The sequence below is a fragment of the Ananas comosus genome, unplaced genomic scaffold (genome assembly GCF_001540865.1).
Source record: "Ananas comosus cultivar F153 unplaced genomic scaffold, ASM154086v1, whole genome shotgun sequence".
Taxonomy (NCBI): domain Eukaryota; kingdom Viridiplantae; phylum Streptophyta; class Magnoliopsida; order Poales; family Bromeliaceae; genus Ananas; species Ananas comosus.
The window spans coordinates 1-21,349 of record NW_017890917.1 but is presented as its reverse complement, the minus strand read 5'-3'; the positions used below and the strand labels follow the sequence as shown (position 1 = coordinate 21,349).

Genomic DNA, 21,349 nt, shown 5'->3' with positions numbered 1-21,349 from the left:
GTGCTTTTTTTTTTTTGGGTAATGACTTGAATCGCTAATACCAATAACATATTGAACCCAAACTACCGATTCAAAATACTTAAATTCAGTTGTTAGTATTAAAATGTCCATCCGATGTGGGTCTATTGGAGCGACACTTGTTTAGACCTTGACATCGAATGATATGAGATTTATCTCACACTTTTCAGTTGGCAGGTCAAGCTTGATACCAAATGTAACGATCCAGCTCACAAACACTAATAACTTATTAAATCTAGATCACCGACCCAAAATGCTTAGGTCTAGTTGTTAGTATTAAAGTCCCCATCCGATGTGGGACTATTGGGCATCACATTTTTTATCCTCAAACTTTGAAGCACATGACATTTTGGTCCTCAAACTATAACTAGTTGCTCAAAATTTTCCAAATTATTGCAATAAAGTCTGAGTCTCATTTAGTTGGTTAAATGTATGTTGCTAATGTAGTACTAATATGATAGTTATATAATTGATAATGTGGCAAGTATTAAATACCACATCAACTACCTCATTAGTGAAATATCACCATCTAGTCAACTAAATTGCACTGTAGGACTTAATTGCAATAATTTAGAAAGTCTAATCCAAAATTTGCAACAAATTAAAGTTTTGATGACCAACGTGCCACACACCTTAAACTCCGAGGACCAAATATGAAATTTAGCCTTTTAAAAAGAAGGGATAAAAAAAGATCTGCCCTAATTGATGGGCCTTTTCAGGTCTTGCGAATAGGGCTGGCAAACGAGCGAGCCGGCTCGCGTTCGACTCGTGTTCGGCTCGCTCGAGATCGACTCGAAATTGAATGAGCCGAGCTTGAACAAAATAAAAGACTTGAAATTCATTTCAAACCGAGCTTGAGTATTACTCGGCTCGTTCGAATTAGGCTCGAAAAGCTCGAATATATATATATATATATATAGTGCAGCTATGGTGCTTGTTAAAGCACCAAACACTTAGTGCTTGTAAGTTTTGTACCGTTAGATCTACTCCTCGGATCATTATCAACCATTAAATTATACTATTTAACCAACCACCCACTCAACCTTAGGGGGCCTACATCATCCTAACCGCATATCTCTTAATTCAATGGCCAAAAATTTTACCAATAACTTGATACTTTTAAAAATATAGAAGCTCAATTATATATATATATATAATGTATTTTAATTATATATAGGCTTTAATTTAATTTGGACTATTATTGTTGGCCCATAAAATAAATCCAACAAGTACAACCGTGCAATTGAGCCCAACTCTAAATTTACATAACACACTCTCTCTTTTAGACTTTCACTGTTGCACATAACCCTAAAACATGATAACATTCAAATTCTCAAATCCCTAATTTTTTTTCCCTCTCTCTCTCTCTCTCTCTTTCTCTCTCTCTCTCTCTCGTTCTCCCTCAGACCCTCACCCAGTCAGGCAGTCACCCTAGCTCACATTTCTTGTAATTATTTTGTATTTTGAACTATTGGACATGTTGCATCAAATTGTAGGTAATGTTATATAAAAATTAAACTATTGATTATATAATGTCGAGAATTTCAATCGGCTCGTTTAGAGCTCGAGCTTGGCTCGACTCGAAATTAGGCTCGCTTGAGCTCGGCTCGAATTAATTTCAAGCCGAGCTTGAGCCTAGATTTAGGCTCGAAATTAATTTCAAGCCGAATTTGAGCTGACATAAGCTCGCTCGAGCTCGGCTCGTTTCCACCCCTACTTGCGAACTGCTTCAAAACAATGTAGAAATTACAATTACATCATATCTTGTAGCAGCTGAAGAATAAAACATGCAAAATTCATCCACATCCCATTGGAAAACAGATAAACAGGCCAACGAAGTTGTCGAAGCCATGTTTACGAAACCAAATAAAACTTAAATTGCGAGGCTTGACAAAATTGTGAATAATAAAAGGTCCAAGGTGACTCAATATAAAATCTAAATTGTTTGTTCAGATAAAAAGAGTTCGCACTGCAACCAATCAGATATGAAAATGGCACCCATTTTTTGTTAGAAGATTATAAATGCAAATTCAGTTAGCATGAGCATACGTTTATAGTAAAGATAAAATAGTATATAAAAGCTGATACGAAGGAATGACTTTGCAGTACCCCAAACAACTTGATATTTCTGTTCACCTACTCGATTAATGAGTGGAATGAAATAAGACTTCAGTTACCTTTTCCGACACGCACAGCTCCGTTTCCCTGTAAAATACCTGAGGCTGTAGTGGAAACAAACAATTCTGAACATCGCCAGCATAACCAGAATCTATGTTTAGTATCCAACACCTGCATCATCAAGCTTCAAATAGTTAAGTCGAAGTGCGAGAAATTTACTATCATTGAAACTGCGAAAGAGCGGAGAAAATCCAACCTACTGTTAGGGAGTTACAATGAGGAATCTGGAAATAGTGGAACTTGGAAAGTTCACATCTCCAAATTATGTTACTTTTCAAAGTCACGCCTTAAATTTCCGCTCCCACTTCAAACACTATGTAGCTCCACATTGGGGAAAAATTGTGCTCTCCTCTCCTATTTCTTCTCTTTACTCTTTCATCCAGATCCAACATGGGGATTGACTAGGGGGTTTAAGACAAGAAAAACCGGCTTTTTCAGCATACAAACTTGTGCACAGAAGTGCTGTACTAATTGACCTGTCGGATGTTGATGTTTATTCTTGAATTTCTAATATAGTCTGCATAACAACGGTCATCTTCAGCTGAAAATTGTGACAGAATTGCAGAGATCTCTGCATGGTCATCGTCCGTGAAGATTCTTGGCACTCCTGTAAAATAGAAGCCATTCAAGCCAATAAGATTCATAGCAGTTCATGATAGAACAATTGCCGAGGTGGTAGCGATAGCTATGTACAATTCATAACTATATAGTCAGCTAATTATTACACTTCAGAACGAGCCCTTGCAGAAGCCAAGTATAATTCCACATAACATGGGAATATATCCACATACAGCCGAAGAGAACAGTTAACCAATTAGTTCTCACATTATTGTTCAAAATATACATTAAACATGGATATTTTTAGCCTTCAATAGGTTAGAGGAAGATGAATCAACCAAAATCACACATTCTTGATTGGAGTGGCCAAGGTAGCGAGCAGCCTGAGAAGGACCAATTTACTAAAATATTTAGATTAGGTACTAAGTCTTGTTTGGCTACATTTAATTACATTTAATTAAAACTACGAGCAGACTTATCTATGCTTGTTATTGTTGGCTAGCTTGCAAACTCAACATTGAAAACAGAAAAAGAAAAAAAAAAAAAACGCATATGTATATGTTTCAAATGGTCCAACATTCGCCATAGTATTTGAGTTAAAAAAGAAAAAAGTGTAAGTGCAACAAAACAAGGGCAAAACTTACCATGGAAGCATTCCCTTGCTTCCCCGGCCATCAGCACAATGTCGCCGCTGCGCAAGAACATGGCGATTGGGACATCCTCTCTAGTCTTTCCTCCCAATAGAAATATAGCTTTGCAGCCCAGGCTGCAAAAGGAGAAATACAGAATGATGCGGTTCCGGTGCTATTCTAAAAAAAAAAAAAAAAAAAAATTACAGGAGCAGCAAAATAATAGTACCTTATGCTAACAATTGGTCTGGTCCAATCTAATTCCATGTCATCTAGGTGGCCACCAAGCATATCGCCTATTAAAATTGAATGTGTTAAATAACATAAACATATATACAATAGAAAACTAAATTCCTACCTATATAGCTTGCATTACAAAAATTGCCCACTTCAAAGAAGTTTTTCTAATCCAACAAAACTACTACCATAAATTGGATGATTGCGCAACTTAAGATGCTGGTATTTTAGTAAGAAACTGCACCTTCGTATATTTGCAATAGAGATTTTACATGGGCATATTTGCACAGATACATATGTAAAGCCCTAACAAAGAATTTTTTTTTTCTGTTCCAGCAGTCTATTAGCAATAAGCCTACCAAACATTACCGGGATTATTGTATTGGTAGGTAAGGAAAAAACAAAGGAAAAAAAAGAGAGTAAATCTCAATGACGATTGTATACTTGGACCAAAATAGTTCACAATTGCAGCTTCTGGATGGAAATCCTCCCCAAATGGTAAGGCAGGAACTGCCATCTTCCTAGCAAGTGTACAAAGAGCATCTGGTATCTTGTTGTGCGGAAGAGAGACATCATAGTTGCGCTACAGAGATAGTAAAAAGAATAATCGATAATGCTTGACCAAATTACCAAAAGCTGGAAAGAATGAAGACATTAATACACAAAGACCAAAGAAATAAAGACAATAATGAAAATGAAGGCGCCCGCTTTCCTCAAGAATCAGGATATTTACCAAGGCATGTGGCGACTTCATGGTAATGAGAAATCATATTTGAAGGATAAGACGTCATTACTTAAGGTACTTAATAGCAAACAACTATTTGAAAATCTGAAAGTCGCCCCCAAAAATACAAATCGAGCATGTTTCTAGTATGACAGATAGCCTCCTAACCACAATAAAACATCCTTGCCAGGATATTACACATTTGCAAACGTTTTCAGGATTCTAGAGCTTATCGTTTTGAATAAAACTACTGTGGGGAGCTCCTCAACAACGCCTCGCAAACTACTGTGGGGAGCTCCTCAACAACGCCTCACAAGGGAGTCCCCGATCCGCTGCCATGTGTTAGTTTTGTCTCCATTCAAAGATTTGTTGTGTTTTTTAATACAAAAACCCAAAAAAACAAAACCCTAGAAGGAAGGATTATAACCCTTGAATAGAGACAAAACTGACACATGACAGTGGATAGGGAGCTCCTGAGGTATTGTTGGGGAGCTCCCCAGTGAAGCTATTTTTCTTATCTTTCCACATTGTTTTAACAACAATTGGTCAATATCTATGGTCCCATCATTCAGTCCAACAAAGTGGCTGATTAAAAGCCTAGTCTGTTTGATTTGGGGATAAAGCGGGATAACAAAAGTTATCCCCGCTATTCCGCCAAACGGGACATTTTTTGTCTAGGATAAAATATCCTGGTCAAACCTAGCTATTCTCGATTATTCTGGAATAAGCTTGGGATAAACTATTCCACCCTTTTGGTGGAATAGTGTGGAATAGTGCTATTCTATAGTTTAATTCCAAGCTTTATTAATATTATAAGCTGAAATAAACTAAATTATGTAGACATGATATATTATATATTATAATAAATTTTTTTATTATAAAATTATTAATTGTACTATATTAATACATATTATTTGTACTTAAATATTAAAATAAATTATTATAATAAATTATACTTAAATATTATAATAAATTATTTTTCTTATATTTAAGCAGGAGTAGAATTTGAAAAAATTTATTTTTATAATGAATAATTTGTACTAAATCATATTTTACAATAAATTATTATTATTAAATCATTTTTATAATAAATTATTTTTATTAAATTATTTTTATAATAAATTGTTTTTATTAAATTATTTTTATTAAATTATTAAATTATTTTTATTAAATCATATTTTACATCAAATTCAGCCATCACTTCTTTTCACTATCCTCTACTATTTCACAAAACTAACCAAACGTAGTTTAAATTATTCTTGAGAATAGCAGCATGACAAACCAAACACAATTTTACTTTTATTCCTGACTATTCCGGAATAGTAAGCTATTCCAGGAATAAGAAAACTTATCCCAATGTTTGTTATCCCCGAACCAAACGGGTCCTAATGCTACTACCAAAGAAATAACCAAATTAAAAAAGCAATTATAAAAAGTGACCGAAAGCCTATGTACCTTAGACCAGTCAAACTGTAAACCAAGCGTGCTCCAACGAAGTTTCTTTAAAAGAGCTAATGCTGCTATTGATTTGCATGTCTCTACTCTATGCACGTCGGAAGTTTCCGCAAATAGAAATTTCTGGGAATGCGGACTACTTTTACTGCCATTCAGTTCATGGTCCACAAGTGTATCTGTATCTTCTGTTTCAATCAAAACCTTCTGATTTTGAGCAGCATTAAATAAACCATAAATTGGGCCATATATTGCTGTAAGATTAGCTCTATTGGGAGGTTGAGGAAAGGTTGCCAAGCTTTCCCTAATCCAGTAGCACTGTTCTTCAATGGTCAGGGCACTGGGAATGAAGAAAAATCCTATAAAAAAGAAAAATAATAATAAAAAAAACAAAAGTTCGACTATAAATGGGCTGAGTAGTTATGATTTACAAAAATTGTACGGATGTTGAAAAAAGTTCAACTACTTTATTCAATAAAAAAATCTCATAGCAAGGATGGCATGAACAAATTACTTACCAGATATACTAAGCATTATAAGTCAGAAGAACAACAAGCAACAAACATAAAGATCCTACTTTCAATGCTACAAATGAATGCCTCAATATCCAATTTTCAGTTCATCGATTCAAAGCAACAGGTGCCAAAGGTAGTACAAAGCAATTAAATCTCATAATTTAGATTCAGCTATGGTCATTTATATAATTCACCTACACCAATACGAAAATTATACCTCCTATAATGTTCAACAAATAGTAATTAAGGTTACGGGATTCATGTCAAGATAGGTTGCATATAGTGAAAAAAAATAGAGGAATAACTTCATATTACTGGAAGGAGATAACAGTAGAATTTTGCAACAAAACAAATCCTGTAAAAGAAGTAGAGCAACAATTTCTTTCCCACTCCTTGTAGAAACAAAATTGACTCAACTAATAACATCCTTTGATATCTGATTATAATATAGCATGTTATAGTCCTCTAAACCTATTAGAACTATCATCTACACAAATGCAAATCACTCCTGCATCCTACCAAATACTAAATCACCAAATTTGATTACGTCTAGGCACTAAGAATTGACAGTTTTTGCGTATAGTTAAGAAATATGAGTACATGATACAACTGAACCTATAAATCCGGCACGCCTATAATTCCTATGGATTCAAGCTCTAACCCTCTAGCTTAAGACTTACGTATACAAAGTAACAAAACTAAAACCATTATCTACCGCTCTACGCTTATTCAAACTGCATTTATCAATGTCCTTTACTCATTCAAGTGGTTTTCTGATGCTAATTGGTAAGAGCTAATAATTAGCATAATCTTTCCAACTAAGAAGGATGAAGAAATAAACTGTAATTTTGTAATTATATCTCCTTATAAGCTCCTATAAATCATTAATCAGTACCCATCCATATTCTTCAAAATTGGAAGTATATAACCCACATTCCAATTTAAACCTAGATATCCACGACGAATAATTATCAAATCCGAATGCAAAAACAGCATCGAAACACAAATTTGAAACCTAAATCAACAAACCAAGTCGATCCTCGAAACAAAACACGGGGCGATCGAAGACCGCAATCTAGCTGGAGACTCACAAACATACAAAGTAACACAACTAAACCATTATCTACGGCTCTACGCTCGTTCAAACTGCATTTATCAATGTCCTTTACTCATTCGAGTGGTTTTCTCATGCTAATTGGTAAGAGCTTGTAACTAGCATAATCTTTCCAACTAAGAAGGACGCGGAAATAATCTGTAATTTTATAATTACATCTCCTTATATGCCCCTATAAATCATTAATCCGTAACATATTCTTCAAAATTGCTAGCATATAGCCCATATACTAATTTAAACCTAGATCTCCACCAACGAACAATTCTCAAATCCAACACAAAAACAGCATCAAAACACCAACGAACTTTGAAACCCAAACCAACAAACCAGGTCGATCCTCGATACAAAACACGGGGCGATCGAATCCATCGCAATCGAAGCGCAGGATCCCGGGGGGAAGATCTCGCCCGCCCGCGAAGCCATCGAGAACGGCTTTGAAATCGACCACGTCCGAGAGATCCGTGGGCTTGGTCCCCGTCGTCGTCCTCTTCCTGCGATCGAAACACCATCACGAACCCTAGCGAGGGAGGGAGTGGGGGGAGAGGAAAGAGGATTCTAGGGTGGTTTATTAGGGTTTTGTTAGGGTTTTGTAGGGACCTGGATTTGGGGCGGTGAGGGAGGGTTTTGTAGAGCTTGTATCGCTTCTCCGCGCCGCGAAACGCGGTTCGCTCCGCCGCGGCCGCGGCCGCGGCCGCGTTCTCCGCCGCGCTGTACATCGCCGCCGCGTTCGCGGTGCGTTCCGAGTATAAAAATTTCACACACGAGGAAAAGGACCAAATGAGAGGGGTTAAAGAGTCGTGCTACCCATACACCCCATATTGAGTTGTAGATCCTACAACTCTTTGATTCAACGGGTGATATAAACTTGGTTTAAAAAAAAAAAAAAAACAGTGTTAACCTCACTCCCACATTTTAGCCCCTCACTTTTTTCCTCTTTTTCCCTAATTTTTGGCTCCAGCGAGCTAAAGAGAGAGAGAGGCGAGCGCGCCAGCGACTGAGAGAGAGAGGCGAGCGAGCGAGCCAGCGACCTAAAGAGAGAGAGGCGAGCGAGCGAGCGACCGAGAGAGAGAGGAGAGCTCGAGTGGGAGTGGGAGCAGGGCGCGAGAGAGAGCGAGGGCATGGCGCGAGAGGGAGCGAGAGGAGTTGTGCTCTGCTAGAAACAGGGAGAACGAGAGGAAGAGAAAGAAGCGCGAAGGCGGATTCTGCGATCAAATTGGACGCGGCAAGTACGGAGGCGACAATCGAGAATGCGGCAAAATTGAACGACGTGGTTTACCCCGAGCTCAACGATTCGTACACTGCCACATATATAACCAGGTATGAGATATTTAATTTTTTAGTAAATTATTTATTTTTAATTGTGATGAATTATTTGATTAATTTCATCACTGATTTGATGTATGATCTATATGTTAATAGATAATATATTTTTAGGGCATAGTAGAATCTTTAGATGTCTAAATTTTGACAAATAGTTTTCCTGCTCACTATTATTCTAATTTAGTATTCCAACTCTATATAATGTCTTACAGGTGAGCAATTTACTTAAATTTGTTTAGTTGAGTGATTATTTGGATTTAATATTTTTGAGATGGATGAAGAAAGAAACAGTGAGGTTAGGGATGTAAATATATCGGCACCAGAAATTGGACTGACTTTTATCAATTTTGATGCCTTTTTTAATTTCTATAAGCATTATGCACAAGAAATAGAATTTGCAGTTGTAAAGAGGTCAACAAAAATGACCGATGGTAAGGCTACATATGTAATAATCGCATGCTCTCGTCATGGAAAAACACGAGCTGAATGTTTCGGCTCGTGAGCCAGCTCGTCTTCGGCTCGTTAATAAACGAGCCAAACACGAGCTGAATGTTTCGGCTCGATACTTTAACGAGCCAGCTCGTCGAACACGAGCCGACCCCAGCTCGCTCGTGTTCGGCTCGTTTACACTCCTAAGTGTAATATTGTGTAATTGATCCTAAATATTGTAGGTCGAGTTTCAAAGCATGTACAGAAAATCGCACTCCAAGTTATTAAGTACGGGCCGAAAATGTGCTTTGCGTACAAGTGTAAATCAATTACGAGTGAACGTGGTTTCAAAAACTACAATCTCTGATACCGGTGACAGCGACGACAATTTTGTTGATCAACCTCCAAAGAACAGTGTAATATTTCGAACGAAGAGAACTGTGCATAGTGAACCTCGACTGATTAGGACATATATTAGTTGTGATAGTGATGATAATTTTGTTGATTCTCCACCTACAATAGTATATATTAGATAATAAGCTCCGCTATTGATGTTATGTACATATAACTCTGGTATTTAAAGTTTTTAAATTATTTTACGGTATGTGCCAGATTTATATTCAATATTTGTACTAACTATCTGTCGTAATATTGCGTCAGTTTGTATGCATTTCTTATTTTTATAATATTACAAGTTAGATAGATTCAAGCTTTACAACTTCGAGCAGTCGAAGCAACCAATCCACACCGCTCTGCCATTGTGGATTGCCCTGTACGATTAAGACCTCTTGGACACAAAACAATCCGGGTCGGAGATTTTATGGCTGTCCAAGATATAGGGTAAAGCTAGTTACTATAAACCTGTTGATTCATATATGGATATTATTTTATGTGTAATTTGTCTTATCTTTCAGATGCAGGAGAGTAACACTTGTAATTATTTTGGGTGGTACGACCCACAATTTACGAGCCGGAGTATCTCAATGGTTAATGGTTTACTAGAAAGCAATAATAAGTTGCGGGAAGAAGCCGCAGTTGCAGCAAAAAGAAAAAGACGGAAATTGACCATTTTTGTCATGTATGGGATAGTAAGTGGGATAATGTGGTCATCCTGCTATAACTTGTGTGGCAAGGGTACATGACCACCCTGTATCATGCAGGCTGTAATAATCAAAATATAGTATTGTTAGGTTAGTCGTTGTGTTGTACAAATATAACATGTTGTAGTATTTTGTGGTAGACTTTATATTATATCAATGGTCCTGATGCAATATGGTTTTGTTGCTTTAAATTATACGTTTTATTGTAATATCGTATTACAACTTATGGCGTAAAGAAAAATTTTGTTCTAATGTTAATCCACTTCTATATGTAATGTGCGGTTATAGTTTAAAATAGAACTGTTATACCACTCTCCGGAAAATTTGTAGGGCAAAAGAGCAGACCCATAGACATCTATACCACTCCCTGGAACATCTATTCGGCTAAAAAGCACACACAAATACCTGTCATATCTATATGTCCACTTCTATATGGTACCCTTTACTTGTGCTATTATAACTTAAAATAGAACAGTTATACCACTCCCCGGAATATCTGTAGGATTAAAGAGCACACCCAAATACCTGCCACATCTATATGTCCACTTTTATATGGTACCCTTTACTTGTGCTGTTATAGCTTAAAATAGAACAGTTATACCACACCTCGAAACATCTGTAGGGCTAAAGAGTACACCCATATACCTGCCACTTCTATCTATTTACTTCTATATGGTAGTCTTGAGTTGTGCGGTTGCAGCTTAAAATGGAACAGTTATACCACACCCCGGAATATCTGTAGGGCTAAAGAGCACACCCAAATACCTGCCACATCTATATGTCCACTTCTATATGATACCCTTTACTTTTGCTGTTATAGCTTAAAATAGAACAGTTATACCACTCCTCGGAACATCTGTAGGGCTAAAGAGTACACCCATATACCTGCCACTTGTATCTATCTACTTTTATATGGCAGCCTTGGATTGTGTGATTATAGCTTAAAATGGAACTGTTATACCATACCCCGGAACATCTGTAGGGCTAAAGAACACACCCAAATACCTGCCACATTTATATGTCCACTTCTATATGGTACCCTTTACTTGTGCTGTTATAGCTTAAAATAGAACAGTTATACTACTACTCGGAACATCTGTAGTGTTAAAGAGTATACCCATATAACTGCCACTTCTATCTATCTACTTCTATATGGTAGCCTTGGGTTGTGCGGTTACAGCTTAAAATGGAACAGTTATATAACCTAGGGGTGGAAAGCGACTGACTCAGAGCGACTATGCAGCTCAAATTCGGCTTGAAATCTAATTCGCATCAAATCTAGCAAGCTCAGGCTAAATTAATTCGAGCCGAGCTCGAGCGAGCCTAATTTCGAGTCGAGCCGAGCTCGAGCTCTAAACGAGCCGATTGAAATTCTTGACATTATATAATAAATAGTTTAATTTTTATAGAACATTACCTACAATTTGATGCAACATGTCCAATAGTTCAAAATACAAAATAATTATAAGAAATGTGAGCTAGGGTGACTTCCTGACTAGATGAGGGTCTGAGGGAGAACGAGAGAGAGAGAGAGAGAGAGAGAGAGAGAGGAAAAAAAGTAGGGATTTGGAAATTTGAATGTTATTATATTTTAGGGTTATGTGCAACAGTGAAAGTCTGAAAGAGAGAGTGTGTTATGTAAATTTAGAGTTGGGCTCAATTGTACGATTGTACTTGTTGGGTTTATTTTATGGGCCAACAATAATGGCCCAAATTAAATTAAAGCCTATATATAATTAAAATGCATTATATTTATAAATATCATCCCCATGTTGCTATCACGTTTTTAGCCATTGGATCTACTTTTTGATTACAAATAGCCTTTGGATCAAACACTTTTCCACCTACCACCACCTACCACCACCGTACCACCAATCATCCAACCTCACATCTCTCATCCGAGGCTAAAAACATCAAAGTATACAACCCCCATGATACTTACAAGTATGCTACCTATCTATATATATATATTATCTAATTATATAATATATTCGACGCTTTCGAGCTTTCGAGCCTAATTCCGAACGAGCCGAGTAATACTACAAGCTCGTGCTGAAACGAATCGAGCTTATTGTTCAAAGCTCGCTCATTTAATTTCGATCGAGCTCAGAGCGAGCGTGTCTCGGTGGGTATGTTCAGTCGTGTACAAAACTATCGAGCCGAACACTAGTGCGACACGCGAGCCGCTCGCTCGTTATCCAAGCCCTAACCACCACCGCACGTAATAATCTTAGGCAAAGAGCACACCCAAATACCTGCCACATCTATATGTCCACTTCTATATGGTACCTTTTACTTGTGCTGTTATAACTTAAAATAGAACAGTTATACCACTCCTGGGAACATCTGTAGGGCTAAAAAGTACACCCATATACCTGCCACTTCTCTCTATCTACTTCTATATGGTAGCCTTGGGTTGTGCGGTTATAGCTTAAAATGGAACAATTATACCACACCCTGAAGCATCTGTAAGGGTAAAGAGCACACCCAAATATCCGCCACATCTATATGTCCAATTCTATATGGTCCGCTTTACTTGTGCTGTTATAGTTTAAAATAGAACAGTTATACCACTGGTCGGAACATCTGTAGGGCCAAAGAGTACATCCATATATCTGCCACTTCTATCTATCTACTTCTATATGGTAGCCTTGGGTTGTGCGGTTATAACTTAAAATGAAATAGTTATACCACACTCCGGAATATCTACAGGGCTAAAGAGTACACCCATATAGCTGTCACTTCTATCTATCTACTATCTGGTCGCCTTGGGTTGTGTGGTTCTAGATTAAAATGGAACAGTTATACCACACCCCGGAACATCAGTAGGGCTAAAGAGTACACCCATATACCTGTCACTTCTATCTATCTACTTATATGGTAGCCTTGGGTTGTGCGGTTATAGCTTAAAATGGAACAGTTATACAACACCCCGAAACATCTGTAGGGCTAAAGAGTACATCCATATACCTGCCACTTTTATCTATCTATTTCTATATGGTAGCCTTGGGTTGTACGGTTATAGCTTAAAATGGAATAGTTATACCACACCCCGGAATATCTGTAGGGCTAAAGAGCACACCCAAATACCTGCCACATCTATATGTCCACTTTTATATGGTACCCTTTACTTGTGCTGTTATAACTTAAAATAGAACAGTTATACCACGCCTCGGAACATCTGTAGGGCTAAATAGTACACCCATATACCTGCCACTTCTATCTATCTACTTCTATATGATAGCCTTGGGTTGTGCGGTTATAGCTTAAAATGGAACAATTATACAACACCCCCGAACATCTGTAGGGGTAAAGAGCACACCCAAATACCTGCCACATCTATATGTCCAATTCTATATGGTCCGCTTTACTTGTGGTGTTATAGTTTAAAATAAAACAGTTATACCACTCCTCGGAACATCTGTAGGGCTAAAGAGTACACCAATATACCTGCCACTTCTATCTATCTACTTCTATATGGTAGCCTTGGGTTGTGCGGTTATAGCTTAAAATGGAATAGTTATACCACACTACGAAACATCTGTAGGGCTAAAGAGCACACCCAAATACCTGCCACATCTATATGTCCACTTCTATATGATACCTTTTACTTGTGCTGTTATAACTTAAAATAGAACAGTTATACCACTCCTGGGAACATCTGTAGGGCTAAAGAGTACACCCATATACCTGCCACTCCTATCTATCTACTTCTATATGGTAGCCTTGGGTTGTGCGGTTATAGCTTAAAATGGAACAATTATACCACACCCCGGAACATCTGTAAGGGTAAAAAGCACATCGTAAACTGCAATCTATAGGTCATCTTATGGTACTTTACTTGTGGTGTTATAACTGTAGAGAAAAAAAAAATTAAGACATTATACATTTCGGTAATTATGCTATATGGGCTAAGAGTACACATATACGCCAATCTATCATCCAATTTAATATGGGTAGTTTGGAGTTCGTGCGTTATAGCTTAAAAAGACACTTTATATCAGTACCCGAAATTTGTAGGGCTAAAGAGTCATCATATACTGCAATCTGATAGGACCATTTATATATAGTACCTTTTATTGTGCTGTTATAGACTTAAAATAATAACACTTTATACATATCGGAATATCTGTAGGGTTAAAGGTAACTCATATACTGCAATCTATCTATCACTTTCTTATGATACAGATTAGGTTTGTGCGAGTTATAGCTTTAAAATGAAACATATTAAACTTCCCGGAACATCTGTAGGATAGAGCACCATAAACATGCACATTATATTAGGTCCATTCTATATGGGGTACCCTTTACAGTGTGGCTGTATAGCTTAAAATAGAACAGTTATACTACTCCCCGAAACATCTGTAGGGGCTAAAGAGCACACCCATATATCTGCCACATCTATATATCCACTTCTATATGGTAGGCTTTATTTTTGTAGTTATAGCTTAAAATAGATAAGTTATACCACTCCCCGGAACATCTGTAGGGCTAAAGAGTACACCCATATACCTGCCACATCTATCTATCCACTTCTATATGGTAGCCTTGGGTTGTGCGGTTATAGCTTAAAATGAAACACTTATACCACACCCCGGAACATCTGTAGGGGTAAAGAGCACACCCAAATACCTTCCACATCTATATGTCCACTTCTATATGGTACCCTTTACTTGTGCTGTTATAGGTTAAAATAGAACAGTTATACCACTCATCGGAATATCTGTAGGGTTAAAGAGTACACCCATATACCTGTCACATCTATCTATCCACTTCTATATGGTAGCCTTGGGTTGTGCGGTTATAGCTTAAAATGGAACAGTTATACCACACCTCGGAACATCTGTAGGGCTAAAGAGCACACCCATATACCTGCCACATATATATGTCCATTTTTATATAGTAGCCTTGGGTTGTGCGGTTATACCTTAAAATGGAACAGTTATACTACTCTCTAAAACATCTGTAGGGTTAAAGAGCACACCCATATACCTTTCACATCTATATAATATTATTTCTGTGGTACCATTTATTTTTTCAGTTATAGCTTAAAATAGAACAGTTTAACCACTGCCCGGAATATTTGTAGGGCTAAAGAGCACACCCATATACCTGCCACATCTATATGTCCACTTCTACAATGGTAGCCTTGGGTTGTGCGGTTATAGCTTAAAATCATGTCTTCATGATCACTTTTATAGTGAAGACATAATTCTTATAAATAAGCTTGGAACACCCATATATCTGACTGTGCTAAGTAGGTCTTATAAAAGAAGCTCTAATTATTGCTTCACTTAGGTGCATCTGTAGTGGTGTAAAGCACACCCATATATCTAGGGAAAAGTGATATGACCACTCTTATAGATCTGACACGATTTTTCACATCATAGCCAGAAACGGAACACTAATAGCCGAGGTCGGTACACTTTAAGCCCTGATTGGAACACCGATATACCTATCACATCTATATGTCCACTTAAATATGGTAGGCTAAGACCTGTAGTGCTATAGCTTACAATGGAACAGTTATACTACTTTCAGGTACATTTATAGTGTTAAAGGGAACACTTCTATAGGGATGAACCTACTGCAGTACGAGATCATGAACCATCCGTAAAATATTGCAGTGTTTCTATAAACAAACTGCCATGGCTCTCCAAGCAACTCGACAACATCCAATACAACATATAACATTCACAATCATATATAAACAAACTGCCCAGTACCCGTCACAATTGTCACATTTCACAATCATCTATAAAAAAATTCACAGTCATATATAAGCAAACTCCCCAGTACCAGTCACATATATAGTTGGATTCACAGTCATATATAAACAAATTCACAATCATATATAACATATTCACAATACTAGTCACAATATCACAATTGCACATTCACAATCATATATAAACAATCTGCCCAGTACCAGTCACAATGTGCACAATTGTACAGTCACATATATAAACAAATTCAGAGTAATATATAAACAAATTCACAATCATATAAAAAGAAACTGCCGAATACCAGTCACAAATTTACAATTGCACATTCACAATCATATATAAACAAACTGCCCAATACCACTCACAAGTGCACAATCCTATAACATTCAGACATCATCTTTTGCGACAGTGGACTCAATCATTGAAGTATAGGTCACACAACATGGATCCTTTAAGATGGCACTGACCATATGAGCACGGAAAGAGTGGGGGTCATTATCGTACGATAACAGATCGGGGAGGCCGTTTCTTACAATTCTTTCGGCAAAAAGGCATGTGTACATGCCACAATCGACTTCCGTGGAACCCTGTTGTTGACATTCTTTATGAAATACCACGTCAGGAGCGCCAATGGGGACTTGGATGATGTGCTCAAAATATGACGCAAACCACTTCGCCTGTCCAAGAGAAAAAATGGTAAATTAATTAAAACGACTGGATAGTAGATGTTACTGCCGAGTGAATAAATAACTAAAACAAGCTGTCTACTGAGAAGAATAAATTAATACCAGCAGCTCTGCCGCGTCCTGTGCCCCGCTGTGGCTCCACAAAGAGTTCCAACTCTCAAAACGTCGTTCCTTCAAATCAATTGATACTAAATGCCAATGCCAATTACTATGTACAGGAATAAGTACATATCTAGAAGTGCTACAGGCATGTGTAGTTATTTTATCCAGAAAGTGACGTATAGATGCGGATCCAAATGCCACGTCCATCAGAAAATCAGCTGTTACTGGCTTATCCTTTCCAAATCCCTGCATCTTATTGAGTACGTGCATCTGCATAGAAACAGGAAGCAACATAGCAAGATGCCTTATGAAAGATTCAGGAAAACTCAAATGCTATTATTTGGACGGTTCATATGTTCACAGATTATGGAACATGAGCTAATCAATATTATTGATTAGGATTTGGATTCGGACTTCAACACATATTTTTTCTTCCATTGTAACTGACTTTAATATTTCATTAAGTGTAAGGGAAGTGAATTCTCGAAGCTCGAGGATTAGACTTCGCCAAGAATCGACTGATTGTCGAGTGAGTAAGCTTCGGAAGGTCCGAAGGTGACCACAATGCATAAGGTGGATTGAGGAGGTGTCCGCGAGAGCACCAGTGCAAAAGCTGCACTGGAGCATAAATGCTCTCAGGGACCGGTCCCTGGTAGGGAGGGACCGGTCCCATCAGGCTGGGCTGGCGGGAGGTTGTGATGCAACCGGTCTCTGGTGAGGAGGAACCGGTTCCCGAACGTTGGCCCAGCGAGTGAAGCCGAAATTTGGCTAAGTCCCGAAGATGTTGCTCTCGGGAACCGGTCTCTCGGACAAGGACCGGTCTCCCGGGGACCGGTCTCTCAGGCAAAGACCGGTTCCCGAACGCGAAATCCCCTCTGCCTGGTTGTGCAGCTTTCGAGGACCGGTCTCCCCGAGCTGGGACCGGTCCCTCACTGCGAAAATGGCCCAGGGAGGGCTGTTCCAGAAAATGAAAAGTTGAGGGGGCTAATTGCAAAATGGCCTATATGAGGGCTTGGGGACCTCCTTCTCTCCCTCAGTTGCTTTCTCCCTCTCTCACACCTTTCCCTCTCTCTCTCTAGAAAGGAGAAGAAGAAGAAGAAGAAGGAGAGGAAGGAAAAGAAGGAGAAAGAGAAGGAGAAGACTAAGAAGAAGAAGAAGATCACCTTCTTCTCTCCCTCTTCAAGCTCGGAGCTTGGTATAGAGGTAAGCTCTAAACCCTTTAATGGTGGATTTGGATAACTAGGGTTTTATAGCTTGGATTTGGTTCAAATGGAATCTATTGAAGCTAGGGTGAAGGTTCGAGCTCGAAATCGAAGCTCGCACCGCGGATTTCTCCAGTGTCGAGATCTAGGGCTCCGATTTGGGGTTTTGACTAATCTAGGGTTTTGATCTAATTTGATGGGTCGCAAACCTAATTGTTAGGTCTCTGAACGCGTCGGCGAAGACGGTTCGTCGATTCGTCGAGTAGGTGCGGAGTTGTTGTCGAAGGCGACCCCCGGAGCGTCGTTTTGCCGGGAAAGCCAACGAGGCGTCGAAACGTCGGCGAATCGCAATCGAAGAGTCGCGGCATCACCACGAGGTGGGGGAGTGCCATCCCGAAGCAGTCGGGCTACTCTTTATGTCTGAGTACTAATATCGATCATTTACATATTGTGAAATAGCATTATAGGGTGTTAAATGTAATTGTGCACATCTTTGCATGCTAGTGATAGTTTGGGTGGTAGATACCATGAATGAAAACCTAGTATGCATGAGTTGAATACTATGAGATAGATCGCCCTATATAGATGATGGATTTGTTTATGTGAATATGAACCTAGTGTATTGGAAACTAGTGTATCAAGAACCTGTCAAGAGAACGAGTGGCATCTAGTTAACCTAAACATTGAACGAGTGGCATTAAGTAGTGCAAGAGTGGCATGAGAACCCTAGTATAATTGAATACTATGTTGCTATCACCCCTAGTTGGATAGGGTGTTTCCAGTTCGTGAGATTGGATCGAGCTCACTTAGCCTGTCTGCACCTGTGGAGGTAGCTCCTCACAGGTAGTGCACTCCGAAGTTTGGCACGCGAGGGGGCCAGTGTAGTGCCTTTGGACCAGTGTAGTGTCTGCAGGCGGTCTCGGGGTAGGTGAATAGCTAGCCACCTCTCCTATGAGACTTAGAGACGTGAGACTGTGAGCGAACCTTGCGTTCGCCGAGAGATTGGGTAATCAGATAAGTGATCTTGTCGTTGAACATAGTAGTGAGTTAGTCAGCCTTCTTACTATGAGTTCCATGCATGCATTTCACTGGATTGAGGCATTGATAGATTATAGTTGCTTATTACTGTACTGTTTTCAGTTTTATATATCTATCTATCTGCATATCTGTCACGCCCCAATCCCCGCCAATTTGGTCGGGTTCGGGTCACGTCAACAGACGCCGAACGGACAGAGCCTCCCCTGTCCGCCCAAGGCTCAAACAACATGTATAAATAGGCAACCAACAAGGGAATTGCATATATAATACAAGGCTTGCACGAGGGCAAGCAACAACGGAAGCGAAAGCTCTAAGCTAAATATACATCACACATGTTATTTGATTTTCTTTAAACCAAATTCAAGTAAATAAAACTATTACATTCCATCCAACCATTATATCTTTTACATTTAGTCATCCACCATTACATGATTGTTTTCACTTTACATACCTAAATCAACAAAATAAAGTTGATACATGTATAACAAAAAGGGAATGACTACAAAATGCATAAAGTCCCCGGTGGCCGCTACCTATGGCGCCAAACCCTTGCCTCGGTCCTCCGCCGCCCCGCTCGTGCTAGGACCTGTAGGGTTAGTGGTGTGAGAACTACAACGAAGTTCCCAGTGGGCTCGGCATCCGACCTCGCCGACTTACCCACTAGGTCTATCCAGGCATAAGTATTTCAAAGGAAGGAAAGTAACCATTACTAATGCAACTAATACTATGCCTGCAAGAAAGAGTCAGTAGATAAACAATTGCAATATAAAAATGGAAATGCATGCATGCTCCAATTATGATCATACTTTGGCTCTTACCCAATCTTGCCGGTTAACTTTGTTAACCCCAATGACTCACAACCCAAAATCCCTTAATAACGGGGGACTCGAACCTCCCTAGGGACCGTCAACTGGTGGGACTTTACCACGCCCAGTGGTGACCAACTCCGGAGCGCACCGCTCGAGGGGGGAGCGACCTCCCTCAAGCCAAGACGAAAGGTGAGTGTCGATCTAATCCTCAACTTGAGGATTCATAGCCACTAGTCACAATGCCAATATCACGATAGGTCTCTACCTATTTATTTTTTTTTGCCACTTTCAAGGCCTTATCTTCGACCATGTCACTATGGGTCAAACTATTTTCAACGGTCATCTCTCAATGCAATTCTTGTTTCTATGTCAATGACACCCTTATTTTCTAATGTCCAAGTCCATTCTTACATTCACACATCTCGAGGGTCCAATCACACATGTCCGTTTTGGTCCTATCATTCTCTATGTTCAACTACGTTAGAAGCATAAAAATAAAGTCAAACCAAGTTCCACATGTATCTACCCTACTATGCATGAATGGATATATATATATATATATATGCTCAAAAATAGGGAAACAGACATAGAGGGGAATCCAACGATTCCGGCGTGCACCCCCCACCTCTATGAGTCGTGTGGGTGTAGAATATTAAGGCCCCCGCACTATACGAAAGCCGGTTCCGCGCCCTATAATCAAATAGTGCCATATTAGGCCTTTTTTGTACATGAACTATACTCTAACATTTTCGAAATATTAAACGAAGTTGTCCAACGTATTTTGGGCACCCCCAATTGGGTTTCTACGGGGTCAATTTGTCCCCGAAAAATCCTAGGGCAAAAATCCCAAATTCAAGCCCTAATCTTGCCATTTAGGGTTTTCCCATAAATCGATCCCAACCCTATGCAAAGAATAGCATAGGATCATCTAAGAAGCATCCTAACAAGGTTTCTAGACCTTTGGTACCAACCCTAGGGCTCCAAACATCATCTCCAAGGTTTCACCATGAGAGCACCTTGAGCTCTCATGGGTTCCATGGTATTCATGGCTCAAAAGAGCCATCAATGCCTCTAAGGAGCACAAAGCTCCCATTTTCTAAACCAAAGTCCAAACCCTAGAGGAAAAACCTACAAAACTTACCTCTAGTCCAAGCTCCACCAAGATTCTCCTTGTTGGAGAGCTCCTAGAACCTCCAAGGCCTCCAAATCCTCCTCCTCTCCTCTTCTTCTTCTTCTTCTCCAAGTCCTAGAGCATGGATTCTAGAGAGAGAAAGAGAGGAAATGGGAGAGAGAGGTGAAAATGGCTGTGGAAGAGAGGGGTGGGTCAAATATAGTGTTGTAATAATTGCACATAAGCCCCTCCACTTGTTTCCCATCAATCTGCCCAGACTGGGAAATTTTCGCCTTCGGGGACCGGTCTCCCCGACCTGGGACCGGTTCCCGAACGGGGGTTTTTCAGGACTTAGCCAAATTTTCGGGTTTTTTCGGCTGTTGCGCAGCGAGGGACCGGTC

General features: G+C 39.1%; 1 protein-coding gene and 1 long non-coding RNA gene across 4 annotated transcripts; one reads left to right on the top strand and one right to left on the bottom strand.

Moving 5' to 3' along the window:
• Positions 1-1,741: 1,741 nt before the first annotated feature.
• LOC109704418 (alpha-ketoglutarate-dependent dioxygenase alkB-like) lies at positions 1,742-8,210 on the bottom strand. 3 transcript variants are annotated; one of them, XM_020225154.1, is made up of 8 exons: positions 8,023-8,208; positions 7,753-7,916; positions 5,800-6,155; positions 4,065-4,203; positions 3,613-3,679; positions 3,399-3,520; positions 2,393-2,803; positions 1,742-2,307 (listed from the first exon to the last, which is right to left on the bottom strand). In XM_020225154.1, the coding sequence occupies exons 1-7, from the start codon at positions 8,139-8,141 to the stop codon at positions 2,664-2,666; spliced, it is 1,107 nt and encodes a 368-aa protein (XP_020080743.1). In that variant the 5' UTR covers positions 8,142-8,208; the 3' UTR covers positions 1,742-2,307; positions 2,393-2,663. The 3 variants fall into 3 exon arrangements, with proteins under 3 accessions (XP_020080743.1, XP_020080744.1, XP_020080745.1); XM_020225155.1 differs by having other exon boundaries at positions 2,397-2,803; XM_020225156.1 differs by lacking the exons at positions 1,742-2,307; positions 2,393-2,803 and adding an exon at positions 2,926-3,137 and having other exon boundaries at positions 8,023-8,210.
• A 499-nt stretch (positions 8,211-8,709) lies between these two features.
• LOC109704421 lies at positions 8,710-10,121 on the top strand. Its single transcript, XR_002214373.1, has 3 exons — positions 8,710-8,742; positions 9,874-10,014; positions 10,089-10,121. It is a non-coding gene; the product is annotated as an uncharacterized LOC109704421 (long non-coding RNA).
• The last annotated feature ends 11,228 nt before the right edge of the window (positions 10,122-21,349 follow it).

Coding starts and splice junctions, on each gene's coding strand:
- LOC109704418 (XM_020225154.1), bottom strand. CDS start 8,141: ATGTACAGCGCGGCGGAGAACGCGGCCGCGGCCGCGGCCGCGGCGGAG. Junction 6,156..7,752: donor TTGTATCGAGGATCGACCTG/GTTTGTTGGTTT, acceptor TCTTTTTTATAG/GATTTTTCTTCATTCCCAGT. Junction 3,680..4,064: donor TGTGAACTATTTTGGTCCAA/GTATACAATCGT, acceptor CAATTTTAATAG/GCGATATGCTTGGTGGCCAC.